The sequence below is a fragment of the Orbicella franksi genome, chromosome 10 (genome assembly GCF_964199315.1).
Source record: "Orbicella franksi chromosome 10, jaOrbFran1.1, whole genome shotgun sequence".
Lineage (NCBI taxonomy): Eukaryota > Metazoa > Cnidaria > Anthozoa > Scleractinia > Merulinidae > Orbicella > Orbicella franksi.
In genome coordinates this window covers 17,470,823-17,487,584 of record NC_138154.1, presented here as the reverse complement: position 1 = coordinate 17,487,584, position 16,762 = coordinate 17,470,823, and the positions used below count along the sequence as shown (strand labels likewise).

The 16,762-nt window shown below is 38.5% G+C and overlaps 2 protein-coding genes and 2 pseudogenes across 2 annotated transcripts; 1 reads left to right on the top strand and 3 right to left on the bottom strand.

The window, feature by feature from the left end:
• The first annotated feature begins 646 nt into the window (after positions 1 to 646).
• Positions 647 to 3,038, top strand: LOC145501703 (uncharacterized). The gene is made up of 2 exons (XM_081481116.1): positions 647 to 1,940; positions 2,809 to 3,038. Exons 1-2 carry the CDS (start codon positions 1,845 to 1,847, stop codon positions 3,022 to 3,024), a joined length of 312 nt encoding a protein of 103 aa, XP_081337242.1. The 5' UTR covers positions 647 to 1,844; the 3' UTR covers positions 3,025 to 3,038.
• A 1,182-nt stretch (positions 3,039 to 4,220) lies between these two features.
• LOC145501835 (uncharacterized) lies at positions 4,221 to 6,482 on the bottom strand (annotated as a pseudogene).
• Positions 6,483 to 6,494: 12 nt separating this feature from the next.
• LOC145501702 (uncharacterized) lies at positions 6,495 to 13,860 on the bottom strand (annotated as a pseudogene).
• LOC145501701 (uncharacterized) lies at positions 10,359 to 16,351 on the bottom strand. Its single transcript, XM_081481115.1, has 6 exons — positions 16,079 to 16,351; positions 15,471 to 15,669; positions 15,046 to 15,080; positions 14,815 to 14,948; positions 14,399 to 14,511; positions 10,359 to 14,322 (listed from the first exon to the last, which is right to left on the bottom strand). Exons 1-6 carry the CDS (start codon positions 16,349 to 16,351, stop codon positions 14,168 to 14,170), a joined length of 909 nt encoding a protein of 302 aa, XP_081337241.1. The 3' UTR covers positions 10,359 to 14,167.
• Between the last annotated feature and the right edge of the window lie 411 nt (positions 16,352 to 16,762).

Below are 16,762 nucleotides of genomic sequence, written 5' to 3'. Positions count from 1 at the left end.
ATGGGGATAACAGGGGCAAAGTGGTGTGACTTTGTCACCTACACCTTTCAGGGGATGGTCATCAAACGTATCTATTTTGATGCTGAGTTTTTTGCTGCCATGTTGTTAAAATTAAAATTCTTTTTTAAGCACTTTGCTAAATTCTTTAAGGCACTGCCAGTGCCACCTGAAGCGTGTTCTGCAAGCACATTTGGCACAGTTAATGTTGTGGCAACATCATCAAGTAGTATCAGTGGCAATTAAGTAGAAATTATCATGTTAAACTTTTTACATGAAACCTAGTATGCACTGTAATAAGCCACCAATTATTTATTGTGTTGTTCCAGAAAACATGATACCTCCCTATAGAAGGCTTTTGGGGTAAAACCCCTTGCCCTGAAATTCTCTGGAATTGTCACTTTCACTTGAAACATTTGACTTTTGAGCCTTTTTCCCCCTCTCCCCACCCCTGCCAGCTGACTTCCTTAAAATCAATGGAGTGGGTATTTATATTTTATGAAATCACACATTAACATAATTTACAAGGTTTTTTTTACAGTTTTCTTTTTGTCGTTACTCAAAATAGTTTTGTTAATTAACAATTATTTACTGAAGTGGAGGTGAACAGTGGGGGATATCTACCACATTCACTGACACTGAGGGATTTTGAAAGAAAAACATTCTGGATGCTCTACAGTGGTGAATGTTAATTAATTAAGGCTGCTTCACAAATGTGACACAAATGTAGACGCATGCAAGCTTGACAACATAAACAAGACAGGATTGTGGACAAGAAACCATTCTAATATAGCCAATGGGGGTGTGGCAGTCATTTTGTGTGTGTGGCTTGATTTCCTTTTTTCCAGTGAAAATGTGCGTCTTACGGAAAGAAGGAGAATATTCCGGTTGTTATCCTTACATTACTGCTTTTTTGTGTCACACCTATGAAACACTGATTTACCTTTTGGGTTTTCGATAACTTGTAGTCAAGGGATGTCAAAATTCCCAGGTGATTTCTGATGTATTGCTTGTGGACGTATGTTAGAAGAAACAAGCCCTTCCATCCAAGTCAGGTTGCTTTTGTTGTATGCATGGAACGTTGCAATGGAAGTGTACATTGCAAGGCTTTCTGTACAGACAGCCTTGGTATGACCACTCCCTTATCATTTTAGAGAACATTACTAGGTCTTCTAGTGAAGCAGGGATGGTTACCTTCGGCATCAGTGTATTTCCACAACCAAAGCATACACTGGTTTAAGTAGGATAGTATTACAGTTGGTAAACAATAAACTGTCATTTACTAGGAGAATGGAAACATGGGACGTAAAGCTAATAAGGCTGATTGGTTGGCAAAGGCTGTTGACTTGCTGTGGGCGAAGGAAACTGAAAAGCTACCTTTGGGGTTGTTGAATGTTTAACTGGGGTTGTTGAGTTGCAGTGAAACTAGTTGGAAAAATTGCCTCTGCACCACATTGGTTGGACACAATGGACAATAACTTTGTACCAAGATTATTTACATTGTATTGCAAACTTCTGTGCAATTGTTAAATATCTTCCCAAAGGAAATCATTTCTAACAACACCAAATATCGAAAAAGAATTTTGAAGTTCATTTGAAACACTTGAAAGTACTGATAAAATGAAACTGATGATGAAATTTTACTTGTGTTCGCATAATTTCTCTGAACTTTTTGCAATTTATTTGGTCTAGTTCCCATGGGAAATTGTTTCTGGTGTTATTTCAGGTAACTTTTTATATCATTACATCATTACCAGAAACTGGCGACATTCTGCCCCCGCAAATTAGAGGGCATGTGGTTGCTTGCAAAGTCTAATTGACATGCTCATTGCTGTCAAGTTTTCAATATGGCTGCTTCACGAGTAAGACCACGAGCAGTGGTAAACTACAAAATATTGAACAAGTTGTGTTGTTCAGATATTTTGTATGAGCCACTTCAGCTATGAAGAAAAACGAAATCTAAGATCTACGCAGTCAAAAGAGTGATCAGTGAAAGGAAGGGGAAAAAGGTGCGTTAATTTTTTTTGTGAGATTTTTTGTGTTACGAAAATACATATAGTTTTGTCCTTGAAAGACAGAAAAATTCAAACTGAGTTTCGGTTACTTATTTCTAATGGCAGGGAACTGAGTACTTGATAAAATAGGTTGGCTTATGTGGACATGTAGCTGGGAGCCAGCTGAGCACTTGAATTTTCATGCAATTAGGTAAATTAATTTTAAAACCTATCTTATCACTCCGGGAGTACAGGGTGCTAAAAAGGAGTAGTAGAATTCCATAATTTTTGTTGTCTGTGAAGTGACCAGCTTTTCTATTTCAACTTCTCTATTGTATTTATTCTCTAATTTTTGATTGAATCAACAAAGTTGAGTATGATGCCTTATGGGGTGCATTGCACCATGTGATCAGCCTGGTATCGGAATGCAATCTCAAGAATATATTTTTAAAGTGTTTTGAGGACTGTTGTTATTGCCTGCAACAAAAATTGAGCTTTATCACAAAGATGTGTGGTAGGCACATGTGTGTAACTTGGAATTAATTTTTTTCACTGTCGAAATAAGGTAAAGAAATGTATATTTTTTCTTCAGGAGTTATGCTCAGCCAAACATAGCTCCTTGTAGATTGGAGAGAGCAGCTGCAATATTTGTGGAAGCCATACGTGGTTTACTGAAGTGTAAGTTACTTGCATCAGTTACACAGCCTCCATAAATATTGATCCTGACATAATGAGATACATTTTTAGGAATAGGGGTACAACTGGCCTAGACAATTACATGTTATATGAATTACATGTTATAGGATGGTGTTTGTAGGTTATGTCTGCCTCGTTTTGGCGGTATTACTTTGATGAATTTGGCCAAGGTGTTGCACTTGATTTTCCTTTAAAATTAAAGACAAAGTTAGCTTTTCAATCTACGCATTTTAGTGGAAATAAAGGTGGCCCCCCTACAAATGGACCACTGTTTCCCTGTAAAAAAGTTACTGTTATTATTAACCTGAAAGCCTGCTCTCAGAATGTAATCACGTAATGTAACTGTTTTAGTTATGTGAATACTTAATCACTGAAAGGAATAAATATTTTTCTCATAAGAAGAGCAATTTTCTTCCCAATAATTTACCGTAAAGACCTGCAGATAAGCCGCACCTTTTTTCCAAAAATCGTTGCTCAAAATCGGGGCTGCGGCTTATCTGCGGGAACATTTGGAAAAGGTGCCGTAAATCTCTGTGAATTGACACTATGGATAAGTACGTCAATAAACATTACATAAAACTACAAGGGAGTACTGGTCTTTGCTTTTGCAAGTTTGGTCGCTCCTAAAAGAGCTGTTGTTGATGTAAGTGTAAGCTTATTGTAGAGCTTACATTTTTGCCGCGTAAAGCATTAAACCTTCTTCGTTACAAGATCATTCAAGCGGTTTATGGTCGCTTTTCTCGAACAGGAAAACGTCACGCAGCACGGAATTTCCATTCCCCCGCAAAGCTGTTTGCAGTGTTGACGACAGCCAGTAACTTCAACGTATATTGATCCTCCACGAGCAAGAAAATACCACGTTATTCTCGAGTATTCGCGTGGTAGATGGCCCACTGTTTCCTCACCGTTTAGCACTGATGGCATATTTGTCAAACTGATTATGTAACTCTCTTAGAGCAACAAATTTGTCTCCGACATTTGGCTCCCAAATCTCTTTGTAGATGTGATAGCCACGAACAGCAGATGTAAACTTGAACATGACAGAAACGGTGCTTTGTCTAATACCCGCAAAACTCTTAAAAACATTGGGCTGCTTCCGGTGTCCAGTTTTCCATCTTCCAATCCGATCGAATGCCTGGTTACTAAGCTACGCACGCTCGACAAACACTCGAACAAAAATCAATGGAAAAACAGTGTTGAATGAAGAAATACCTGTCAACAAATTCCAGAAAAAGATCAATCATGTTAAAGGTGGTTGAAACGATGTTCATTATATTAAAGTGCTAAAATTGAAGTATTTTTCGTTTCAATGTTAAAAGTGAGTTTACGTTCGATGAATAATACTCCTAAAGGCTCAACTTTGGATTTCTTTCAAAAAACTTTTTTCCAAAATTTGAGTTGCTAAACTCAGGGTGCAGCTTATCTGCGGGTGTTTACGGTATTCGTTCATTCATGCATTGATGCATGCATGCATGCATACATGCATTCATTCATTCACTAATTCATTCATTTTCTTTGAGGTGACATGAATATCTACAGTAGGCAATCACTGTTCTTTAAAACAACAGTCAGTTGTCCTTTCTTTAATTTTGATATTCCCTTCACTTGCAAATTTAGTGATTTGATTTCTTGCACAAGTTGTTTTACTGTCATTTTTTCATAATTTGTAGTTGGTACTTCAGTGGTGTTTACAACAGATGCTTCACTTTCAGGTTCACTTGCACTTGCACCATCCCTAGAATGCATTCTTTTTTCATGTGACTCTACAATTCCACTACCCCGGTATTCATTGTTTTGTTTTTCATATTTTCTCTTCTCCCTTTCACAGTGATGGAGTGCTTGTTGTCGTGCCTCCAACTGCAGCACATCCCTAGCTGCATCCCATTTGTTTGACTTTTGAAAAAAAATTCTTTTTGCGTCATTATTGTTTTTCTCAACACCCTGACCAATGAATTGCCTGAATGCCTTTTGTTTTTTGATGAAAAATGGAACATGGAGGAGAGTGCATGCATGTATGGGGTAACACATAATTTGTTGTACCTAACTCTGGTGTCTCCAGGGACACAAAAGAGTTCAATAAATTCCTTTGATTTTTCTGAAATATCAACAACTAGGTTTTCATTTTCCTCAGGGTCAGCATTAATCAATTGGTAAAGGGTATCAAAATCCCTCCATAGCTTCACAACAGTTTCCTTTGTTTCAGGACAAAGGATGTCCCTTGATTCCAGCTGGGAAGGAAGCAGATGAAGGAGTTTCTTCTTATCTGAACCCATTAGGCTGGTCCATTCATATGAACCACTTCCTTTGCTATCTGCATTAGTTTTTTCCCCACACTGAAAAGGTTATTCCAAGGTCATTTATTAGACTGATTAATCTTTTGAGGTAAATTCCTTTATCCTCTCCCCTTTTTTTAAGAAATCAGCTTTGCTGTCCTTGTCCATGACTTCAGTGATTATATTCTCAGTAAGTCTGGCAGTGATCCTCATCATTAAATGAAGTTCATCCAGACCAACATGGTCAAGCTCAATGTCAAACCATGGGGGGATGGATAGAACAAAACCTTTTTTAAACCATGCCAAGTTCGAATTTCCTTTAAGGTCCTCTTTAATTCCCCTGAGTTGTAAAAGTCGAGGTCTTTGGTCATGTCCCACCTTTAGATCTTATGAATCTTGCACCATACATGAGCATAATCAGAGGTTGCCCTTTTGAGGCCCATTGCCAGAAGCAAAAATTTGTAGTCCCCCCTAAAAACATCTCTACTTTGACTTCTTTTCCATCAACCTCTATTTTGCCATTTTTTATGATGAGGTTATATATGACTGATGACACTACCCATTGATGTTTTCAGTGTGTCATATTTTTCTAGTCCATTTACTATACATAGTGTTCTGTTCCCTTTAGAGGACATCACCCTGTCCCCAGTTTGTAAAAGGGAAAAGGACAAAATCATAAAATTGGTCGTTCATGACAACTTGGCTCCATCGCCATTAATTTTGACCTTTATAGGCTCTTCCAGGGAATGGTGTGGGTGTGATTTGAAATATTCTCTTATGTGATCCTGGAGTGTATCCATAAATGATATCTGTACTCCTGGGTACTTTCCTAGGACTCTTTCAATGTGGGAGAGTTTGTTGAGATCAGATCTCTTCTGTTTGATTAAATATGACCTAGGTAAATCATTTTATAATATGGTGAGTTCATGGTACAGTTCATCACTGACAACAAATTTGTCCAACAAAAATAAAATCTGCTCTAAATTGTCTTCATCTTCCTGGGTTACTTTCTCTTTTAGAAAGTCAAATGTACGTTCTCTCCTTGAATGAGCCTCCCTGACATGAAGATAGGTTAATTTTAAACCATGACTCTCAAGGAACCACAGTGCTAGGTCAGCTCTTCCTTTGAGTTCTTTAATTATTCTTAGCCTCTGCCCTTCAGATAGCTGTTTAATTGTTTTTCCATAATTTAGTTTGCTATTCTTGCTTAAATCTGCCATTTGCTGAATGTATTCTGATAGCTCTCTGTTAAGGCTATCTATCTCTGCATCCTTCTTTTCTTTGGCCTCAGTCATTTCCTTTAACAGACTTTCTTTCTCTTGCTGTAAATCTCCAAACTTCTTATGCCACTCTTCTAAAGCTAAATTAGCTTCTTGTAAATCATCTTCAATCTTTCCAATAGAAACTAACTCATTGACTAAAGTGCTCAGAGCGAAGACAGTTATTAAGCTCTTGCTTTCTCCTACTACCAGTTGCTCTTTGAGACAACTGAGCTTGCCTCGCATCTGGGTGTTTCCTGGATCTGAAATCTTGTTTCCCTGCTAATTTGGAACCATTTGTTTGGAATCCAACTATTCAACAGATCAAGGTAATCTGCAGAATTACCCTGATCAGCTTCGGTTTTGTGAACTATGTTGTGCCATAGCTGTAGCAAAGGGTAGGGAATTTCAACAGCTAAAGCTATTAAAAACCAATCAACATTTTGCTTTCTTATGTAAGAAAGCAGAGGATTAATGACAGTTAATTTTTGATCTATTGGTAGCTTTTTTTTGCACTGTGAATGAGTCCACCTTACAGCTATCCAGCATACTTCCCAACAAAAGGCTAGGCTATCAGCCAAAAATGGTGGCCGAAGTCAATGAATAGGTGGAAGAGAAGACCTTGTTTACAGCGACAATTTCCAAGCAGTAAGGGTGATTTCTGTCCACTTAGATAAAGAAAACAATCTTGAATTTGTGCTTTTCTCAAGTAAATTTGGCGGAATGGCGGAAAGCTTATAGAACTGGATTTTTGTAGCCTTGGAAAGTGTAAATATGTAGCAGTGTTTTGCGAGGTCGGAACCAGGGAACCAATGTAAACAAAGTCTCTAGGATGGTTGAGAAGGTGAACTATTCATCCCTTTTGTGATGAAATTGTAAAGGTTAAGGAGTTGTCTTATGGCCTCTATAAATGCAGAGTTGTCAGACCTTGAGATGCTTTTAATATAAAAATTACTGTTATGAATACTGCAGTAAATGTTCTTTCCACTGAAATCGATAAGGAATCGGTGGACTATTTAAGTAGGGAAAGTTTGGCTTTTTTCTTTTTACTCCATATATTTCACTATTATATCGGCAGCCATTTTTAAAGCACTGATTTAACTTCGGTCCACCATTTTGTCAGCAATTTCTGGTAATGACAAAAAAAGTTGTTCTTGTGAAGTCAAAATGTTATTCCCCTCACACCAAGTACGGACTGGAACATTATTTGCCTGCTGAACGCTGAGATCTGCAGTCAAAAGTGATAATTAGGATTTGTATGGAAAGGCTTTTTCATGGCTAAAGAAGCACAACCAAGCTTGACAATGGAAACACAATAGGATTGTGAACAAGAAACCATCCTAATGTAGCCAATGGGGGGGTTGGCACTTATTTTGCGTGTGTGGCATGATTTCATTTTTTCCGGTTAAAATGTACATCTTATGAAAAGGAGAACATTCCAGTTTTTATCCTTACATTACCGCTTTTTTGCATCACTTCTATGAAACACTAATTTACCTTTTAGGTTTTCGACAACTTGTAGTCTAGGGATGTCGAAATTCCCAGGTGATTTCTGATGTATTGCTTGTGGACATATGTTAGAAGAAGGAATTTTAATTCTAAATAACGAAACAAGACCTTCCATCCAAGTCAGGTTGCTTTTGTTGCATGCATGGAATGTTGCAATGGAAGTGTACCTGTACATTGGAAGGCTTTCTGTACAGACAGCCTTGGTGTGACCATTCCCTTGCCATTTTAGAGAACATCACTAGATCTTCTGGTGAAGCAGGAATGGTTGCATTCCACGGCACTTTTGGCGCAGAATTTAGGTTTTTTGTGAGCCCGTGAAACATAAGCAGCGTTATGCACTATGATAATGATGTACAACCTAGCAACGCCTAGCAATGAGCTAGCAACCAATTTGTTGACGGTTAGGGCACAGGTTTTTAAATGAATTGTATTCTGTCACGTTTTGCCTACTGTGTGTAGAAACAGCATAAATTAATAGTCGAAGGTTCAAGGTTATGGTGTACATCGAAGGAACACTAGTTTTGCGGCCTGAAACCGATTTATCTGGTGTCAAAAAATCACTTTGGTGAAAGCAAAGATATCACGCTGTGGTTTAGAGTTAAATTTTTGTGGGCTTATGGTGGATTTTCAGAAGTTTTCCTGAAAGAAAGAGCTGTTGGGAACAGAAGTTAGATGGTTGAAAGATGCTATTAGAATTTGTCTTGGGGGCATTTTCAACGTTTATCGCCGCCATTATGACCCCTTGTTCAGCGGCCTTTACTATCTTAGAGTTTGAAACACTATTTGGGCTGAAGCAAAGCAAAGCCCATTTATTGTTTACATTTGAGAATCACTATTTACAAAAGATTTATAGAAGTATTTTCAGTTGAAGCTCTCCTAAATCTATTCAGATCGGCAAAGAAAAGGACAAATATACGCTTAAGTGTGATCTTGAATTCATATGCGAGCGAAACGCTGACATCCTATTCTAAGCAATATAAACTGTAAACTAAAGTCTAAATTAACAGTGTACATTAGTTTGCTCTTGAAGTTGTTGATTTCTCTTCAAATTTCGCTTCCTTTTTTCAGGAATCATGATGCTCCTCTAACATTTACTTAAGACGCATTGTGGAAGGCTTAACGTGAGAAAATGTTGAAGCGAGCTGAACAAAATCTTTATGGATGCTCTCTCCTCCTCTTTCACCAAAAAATCCAAGAGGAAAGTGCCATCTTCTCAAGAATGGGACGACATGTTCCTCAGGCATGTGCATCTTTGGGGGAAAGGTAGCATCTGGGAAGTTGCTCCTAAAGAAAGTGACAAATGTCTCTATGTCTCTTTCTGTTGACAGGGTAAAAAAGTTCACAAATGCGTGAGAGAAAGAAAAAGAAAAAAAATCATATGCATAACAGATAGGTAATTTGAAAGTGTAGGTGTTGTACCTAGCACATTTATTTCTGCATCTTCCACTGCCTCACTGGAGTTTTACTTGGAGTGGCACTGGGAGAAAAGTGTCAAAAGAGTTTCGTACTTCTCCTGGATGATTTTAGCTTCATTCTCAAATGATGGAGCTCTGTCTTTTGTTGTGTCCACTACGTTTTCACACAGCCCTCTTGATGTTATGTACCTGGCAAGAGGTATTTCAAGCTTTATGCTTGTAGTTGTTTAGTATTGAAAAGTATATTACTAATTAAAGTAAGAAAATTAATTTAATTTTTTTTTGTTACCTGACCTTTAAGCAGATATCCACATGGTCACCAACAAAGCTTTGACTGTGGTAGGCTTGTCGCTTATCATTGATCTCTTAGAGAAAATTTTCATTGGCTGTGTTAACCACACCAGATCCGTTTGGCAGTGAAGTACTGGATTGGATGGCCAGTGACTGAGCACACTGAAACAACATCAGAAAAGAAAATTAGAAGTTAATTAAACACACTAAAGAGAAGTTAGATTCATTAGTGTAGTTTGTAGCATAAACAACCTTGTTTTCAGCTTTTTCTCTAAGTTCCCTTGCAGACTGTAGCATTGTGTTGATGACAGGGCTTTGGTTGTCTTCATTGAAAACCAGGACTTGTCTGGCAACAGTCAGCAGGTGTATTGTGTTGTCTTCAATTTCCTGGGCCTGGGTATCATAATTTTCAGCTGTTTTTGAGTGTTTTGAAGCTTGTCTCAAAAGTGTAATGTGCTCATTTAGATCACCCAAGCTTTCAAGCTGATTGTTAGTTTCAGCTAATTTCAGGCAATCTTGGCATCCAACTCATCACACTCCTTGACTAGCATGTCAAAAAACTTCAAAAACAGCTCCAGGCTGATGTGGAGGCCAGGAATGTAAATCTAAAGGTTAGAAAGAAAACTTAGTACATTATTTTCTCAGCAAGTGGTTAGTGTTAAAATATTTTGCTGAAGAGTTTTCTATTATTTACCTGTTCAATTGGGATATCAAAAATGGCTTTATGAATTACACTGAAATAATTCTTAGCCTTTTTGATGTCACCCCCAGCATCAAGAAATTTCTGATGTTGCTCATGAAGGTTCTCCAGGGTCCGCAGAATGGTACGACTTCTTCCGTCCCTGGGAAGCTTTATCTCTAAGGCAATGATAGTACACCACAGGCATGAGTGGCAACCTATGGATATAAGTTGTAAGATGTAATTAAACACTAAGGAGCGCTATGAAAGGAGGCTTCCCTGGGAAGCACAGAGCTCATTTGCCAATCAACTCTGACGAGTGCGGGTCAAATTCAATATGGCGGGCAATTCGAATTCAAGAAAGGTAAGAGCTGTGTTTACTTTCAATTTTCTTTGCAAGTAATTCTTCAAAAAACAATTCTTTTATTTATTCATCACTTTTAGATTACAGTCATGCTCCATGAAACATTTATTGAAGAACTACGAGGATGGTTGACGGTCAACAGCGGCGAGATCGTCAAGGTGGAAAAACCATGTAAAAAAAATCTAGCTATACCAGGTAGAACTGCCATGATCTCGTTTTAATTTCCTCATCGAAAGCGGTAATAGTTAAGCTTTTTAAAAGACTTTTGTTTTCTTTCCTTTGTTTACTCCAGCTTATGGCAATATCACATGGTCCTTTGCCATTCAGACGCTTTAGTGCGTAAATTATAAATATTCATATAGAGCACTCTTATGTTTACCTACCCGTAACCTGTAAGAAATGCAATGATTATTATTGCTCCATGGCACTGTTCCTCTTTCATTTTATTGCTTAATACAGATGTTCCTTTCACTGATATACTACAAGTGTTGCAACCCTGTAATATTTTGACGTCATTGTAAACAGCTTCGATAATGAACCGTTTCCTTACCTTTTTCCATCATTTTCAAGACAGCGCTTGGGAATGTAATATGGTCACTTTGATTTATTAGTAATCCACATTAGCTGCTCTTCTTTTCACGTAGTTCAGCAAGAACAAGAACAAGAAGAGCCACCAAGTAATTTTGATGACCTTCATCGCAAAATTGTTTCTGCTGAAACAAGACCCGAGGGTCATACTCATACAACCGACAAGAATCATCAACTTTCGTGTTCCTTCTGCTGCAATTCACTGTGTATTCTGCAAAGCAAAAATCTCCCTAGCCGACTCTGAGCTCATGGGCAACCAAGGTTGACAAACCATGCCAAACGAAAGGGCGACTACAAAGTGTACGATACTATTCTAACAAGGAGGGGGTTATGGTGTGACCCCGTTTATTTGCAGAGAACGGAGGCCATAGGCTGCTACATCGAGGGTGCCTGTTTGTGTTGTGGAGGACGTCAGGAAGCGATGGCCAAAAATCCTGATGGGGTGCCATACTGTGGTCATTGTCGGTCATGAAATGGGCAATTACAGATGCAAAGTTTGCCTTTCATAACATAAACCTTCTTTGATGATAGAAGTAGGTGTGTGTGGGGAGGGGGGGTTTCAGCAAAAAACACAATAGTAAGACAACCAGCAACATTTCCATTCTTTAATTTCCATTGATCGTGATGACAAGTAAAAACAGAAAAGGAAACACCTGCTTTCTGCTATACATTGCTTGCTTGTTGCCTTGATTATTGCTGGCTGCAATGAAAAGCGACAAGAATTATATCAGCAATTGTGTGGTACAAGTTCTGCTATTTATGACAGGGTTGAGCAATGATCTTGTAAAGAGCATTACGATGCAATCTAAGGTTGCCTTCCTTTCTACGAATTCAAATTAGGTGTCCAAACTTGTATCATGAACTGTAGTAATATGGCTTGGTGCAGCTGTCGTTTCCATGGAAAGGGAAGGCCCAGCCCCGACCTACACAACATAGATGCTTTAGGAGTTAGAGTTTATATCCAAGAAGAGACATTGCTGTCACTAAATTTCAAAGATACAAGATCACTTAGCTTGCAAAGTTCCATTCTTATCGCAAATTGCGACACAGTCTCCAAGGCCAAATTTTCAATTCCTTTCCAGACCTTTCCAGTGTTCCTTTCCTGTGTATAAAAATCGAATGATAAGGCAAAAACATCACATCAACTGTCAGCAGGCTAAGTAGATATATTTCAACAGAACTGTATGTGTCATTATACATCAGAAGGCTATATATAAAGTGAACAGTAATTTTGTTAAACGCCTTAGGAAAATATGTTCTGGACCATTCACTTTTAATGTGTTGTGGCTCCTAAAAGCAACTGCCATAGTAACTGCATGAAATAAGAAAAAAGAAAGAAACGCCATTAGCAATGTATAGCACTGTACAGTAAACATTTTATATGGCTATTGTATATTACCACCATTTCCAATGTTAGATATATTTTTTACATAGTTTTATCTTTTTAGTTTTCATTATCATTAGTATTATTAACGATTGATAACATATCTACAAACAACAATAAAATTCAGTTCCATCAAATAAATTTTGTAACTTGATATTAGTTAGGTTGTGGTGGTGTGCCCACAATCTGTGTCATTTCTAGACCAAAAATGGATAACAAACACTTTAGTCAAACATCAAACCTATTCACACTGTCAGAGGAGCTGCTGAAATTTTATTATTTTGAAACAGTGCTCTCCATATGGGCTGTCGGAATTCAAATGTCTTTGGTTGTAGCACTCTAGTGGGGGCCATTCTCCCAGGATGTTGCAAGTGCTGATAGTACTGGACAGAGTTCACTTCTCTCCCAACATTCTCATTCTGAAATTGCGGAGAACATAAACTTGTTCCATTCCCAAGTAGCACATAATGTTTTTATGTATTTTACTCTCACATAATAATATTATTGCAAGGCAAGAAACAAGAAAGACAAAGTGTTTTTAATAGGTGCTTGGCTAAGTGTGAAGAAAACAAATATGCCACAAAAAGGGATGCATTGGAAGCCCGTGCACTTACACAGTCTAATACAGCAAGGTGCACCCTCATCTCATATGTTTCATCTCCAAAGTGAATCCTTTTTGCAGTATAGATGAGTATTACCACATGGAAGGACTCAATATAAAAGGTGTCATGACACTGTAGGAAATTTTATAAAAGCAAGAACGTTTAGGTAGTGAATGGGTCAGTTCCCTACGTCATTGTGGTGCCAGCACTATCGTAAGAGGAAGGAAAGCCATGCCATGCATGATCGAAATAGTATTGTGCTATTGCATACATACCATGAGATAATCTTTAGGATTTTTGTAGATGGTGGTCTTAGTCACAGCAGTTGCATACGCCAGCACTGCTCTAGGGTCAGTTATTGTCTTCTTTGAGCATACATAACCCTCATGTTTGCACCTGGAATCTTGGTGACAAAGCGCATGTTTTCCCTAGGATGGAGACATGCACCATTTATTAATCAGGTCTTTTGAACTAATACTGGTTGCCCAAATAGGGGGAGGTACTGCAATTCGTGAATGGGTTAGTGTCTGATTTTTAATGCATTTTAGTTTACTTAATTTTTTCAATTTCTGTACTGTATGTAGATCCATAACTATATTCCCTAGTTTACAGATAGGCTTACCTGGTTCAAGTAACAATAAACAGCACAGGACATAATTAAAAAGTGGTAAAAAGACCCATAGAGATAGCCGGGGAAAAATCAAATTTTAGGTGTAGAAGAACTGGTGTACATTACTTACCTGATAATGATCCACAATGTTGAGCAAGTACTGTTGAAAGCCTTCTTCAGTGCCTTCATCGTTGCACATGGCCCAGTGGAAATGAGTTTTGCTGGCTTTTGCTGCAAGCAAAACAAGGCCATTTTTATTTTTAGTGTGACACTTTTTGGAAATAATGTTTCCTTTACATGAGAAATTTCTCTTGATTACTACATGTTAATTAAAGAATGGGTTTCATATACCTTTGTCAGAGAGCTCTGTAAATCATTTTACTCCTTCATAATGCCATGAACCACTGCAACTTTTTTCATTTCCTTTGCCACCCCTTTCTGTACCTATGGTGGAATGCAGACAATACACCAAGACTGAGATGCAATGCTCATAGATTCTCACTAAGTTAAAGAAGTGCCACAAGACTTGCAATGTCAATGACAAGGAGTCCCCTAATGAACCTACCATGCCATGTGTCAAAAGAGTTCCTTATGCCCCTTCCCTGAAACCAGTTTTTCAGTGCTACAACACAATCATGGGCCACCTCTGTAACATTGTGACCTTTAAAAGGAAAAAGAAATCAATGAAAACAATAATCAAGGTTTGGATATTTCAATATCATCTAAACTGTAAAAACCTTGATTTTCTGTTAGTTTGGTCATCAGCTCCTTCGTCATTGGAACTTCTCTGCTTGGGGCACTTCTCTCATTACTTCGACTCCAGTTGCAAACACCAATGATTTTCTTGTTTCTGAAGACAAAAGAACAATACATACAAAAGTGTTGCTACACTATACTCATATGACATGAACCTATCAACAAAATGCACCTCTAATATGTAATGTTGGAACAATTTACTGTCAGAGTTCACCAAAGCAAAGCTTGTTTTAGAAGGTCTACTGCCTTTTTTTTCAAGGAAATGCTGGGCATAAATATATATTTAACAAATGGAAACCCAAATTGATACATTTTGGGCCTAATAGACTATACGATGTTTAATTGATTGAAATAGTTATTATAAGAAATCAAAAATAAGAAAACCTCAACATTATACCTCATAGAAATGGCTGAGACAGTGGAATGCATGGCTGCCCTACTGGAGTCATGTCTGGCATCAGTGATGATGCACTGCAAATGAGTAGGGATGAAAAATAAGAACCAAAATACACTATATTTTATTGACACACTCTGTATGTTAACTTACATCGCTATTTGCTATGTAGTTGTTGGTTGCTTGCACCTCCCATCTGGCTTCTGCCATGAAGTTCTGGGCAAGATCCCTCACTATTTGGAAGTATCCAAAACATTGATCCTTGTAGACTATAAAAAGTCAGAGATGAAAATGACTTACTTCTGAATAAATCTTAACCTGGGGGAAGGTCTGCATAGTCTGCATGCAAGCAGAATGGCCCACTATGCTGGAGCTTAACTTGGTTTCTTTTGCGGGAGCAACTAGGAGTACCTCTACTCCTGCTTGGATGTGATGGCAGTCCATCAATGGGTTTTCCCAAGCATTACATATGCCAGTACCTTTTTATACAACTGGGCATTGAGTGGCACTTTGAGAGAAAAGTGTTGTCTCCAAGGCCACAATACAGTGCCCTGGCCACCAGGTCTTGAACCCAGACCACTTGATGCGGAGTCCAGTGTACTGACATTAGGCCACTGTACCTCCACAAACCAGGAGTGCAATGAAAGAAAACTACCCACTTGTGTCTATTGTCTTGTCCAGAACAGAGCCAATGCCTGCAGCCTCACCAAAGCTATCATACTGGGTTTCTGTCAAACCAGTACAGGTAAATGCATGCACCATCCTACAGAAAAGGAATTGGCTATACTGAGTAGGACACTCCATAATGGAATAGTGTGCCAGCAGTTGAACAAAATCACGGGTTTTTAACTTTATAAACTAACAATAACAGAACAACTGACTGTTAATTACAGTATAAGAACATGGTCCAAATTTCAGTACCAATCAGTGGTAAACAATCTTATTGCTTTAATTTGTTTAATTATGTCAGCTTCTAAAATACTGGGAGGTAAATTAAATTTTCTTTACTTACTTCATATTTGCAAGATACTTGGCAGGATGACCAAGTAACCCTGAACTAAGCCAAACCAGTGAATCATTGCAAACACAAGGGAGCTCCAAACGGCACACATGGCCTTCCTTGGACAACGACAATCCAGACAACTGATAGTCCCCGCCACAAAATTCACACTGCAAATTTCTTGTGAAGCACTTCACCAGTGACTTTAGCAATTCACCAGTGCAAACAAAGAAAGGGTCATCTACAGAAGCATGTACGTAAATCTGCCTCTTGTGGTCGCCGAGCAGGTTGCTGTGTTCTTGTTTGAGTTCCAGGGAGTTTTTTTGGTGGCAGCTGCACTGAGCTGGTGGATGCTGCTGGAGATGGCCCTAAATTGACAGCTGAAGGCATCACCAGTTCGAAGCAGTTTAAAAGTTGCTCCAAGAGATCCGCATTTTGCATCAAGGAACTTTTACGGTTGATCCCAAGGAGTGACTTTGCATGATCCAGCTGACAGTGCAATCTTTGTAAGCAGGCTTCATCCTCCCGCTTTACTTCCATTGTCAGGCTGAAATGCGGGTTTCACTTCTCTGGATCTCTGTTCGCATTTGTCTGCTTGTTTCTCTCTATTTTAGTCTTCTTTTCGCGAGGACCAACCGTTAGCATTTTGATTGTCGACAAAGAGTAGTTGTAATCAAACCATCAATACAAAGTGGACTCCCAGCTGCCAATATTTGTTGTTCAGCCAGCCTCTTCGCTGTTCAGTATTCGAAATCATGCATAACTTTTGTGTGAAACTGCTTGATACTAAACGCAGAACTGTAGGCTCAAAAATGACAAGAAAAAAATACCCGTCCAGCCACCAGTAGGGAGCGAGTATGCAACCAAAATGGTGCGCGATTTGAATTCTGACCATTTCTCCTGCTGGAGGCTTCGTTTTGTGAACATGTATGGTTTTTACTTCACTTTTGC

Bases quoted from the DNA above. Each gene is read 5' to 3' on its own strand.
- LOC145501701 (XM_081481115.1), bottom strand. From the start codon at position 16,351: ATGGAAGTAAAGCGGGAGGATGAAGCCTGCTTACAAAGATTGCACTGT. The intron at 15,081-15,470 runs GTGGGTAGTTTT...GACTTTTTATAG, and splicing joins GGACAAGACAATAGACACAA to TCTACAAGGATCAATGTTTT. The intron at 14,323-14,398 runs GTTTTTACAGTT...TTCCTTTTAAAG, and splicing joins CAAACTAACAGAAAATCAAG to GTCACAATGTTACAGAGGTG.
- LOC145501703 (XM_081481116.1), top strand. From the start codon at position 1,845: ATGGCTGCTTCACGAGTAAGACCACGAGCAGTGGTAAACTACAAAATA. The intron at 1,941-2,808 runs TGAAGAAAAACG...TGGTGTTTGTAG, and splicing joins TGTATGAGCCACTTCAGCTA to GTTATGTCTGCCTCGTTTTG.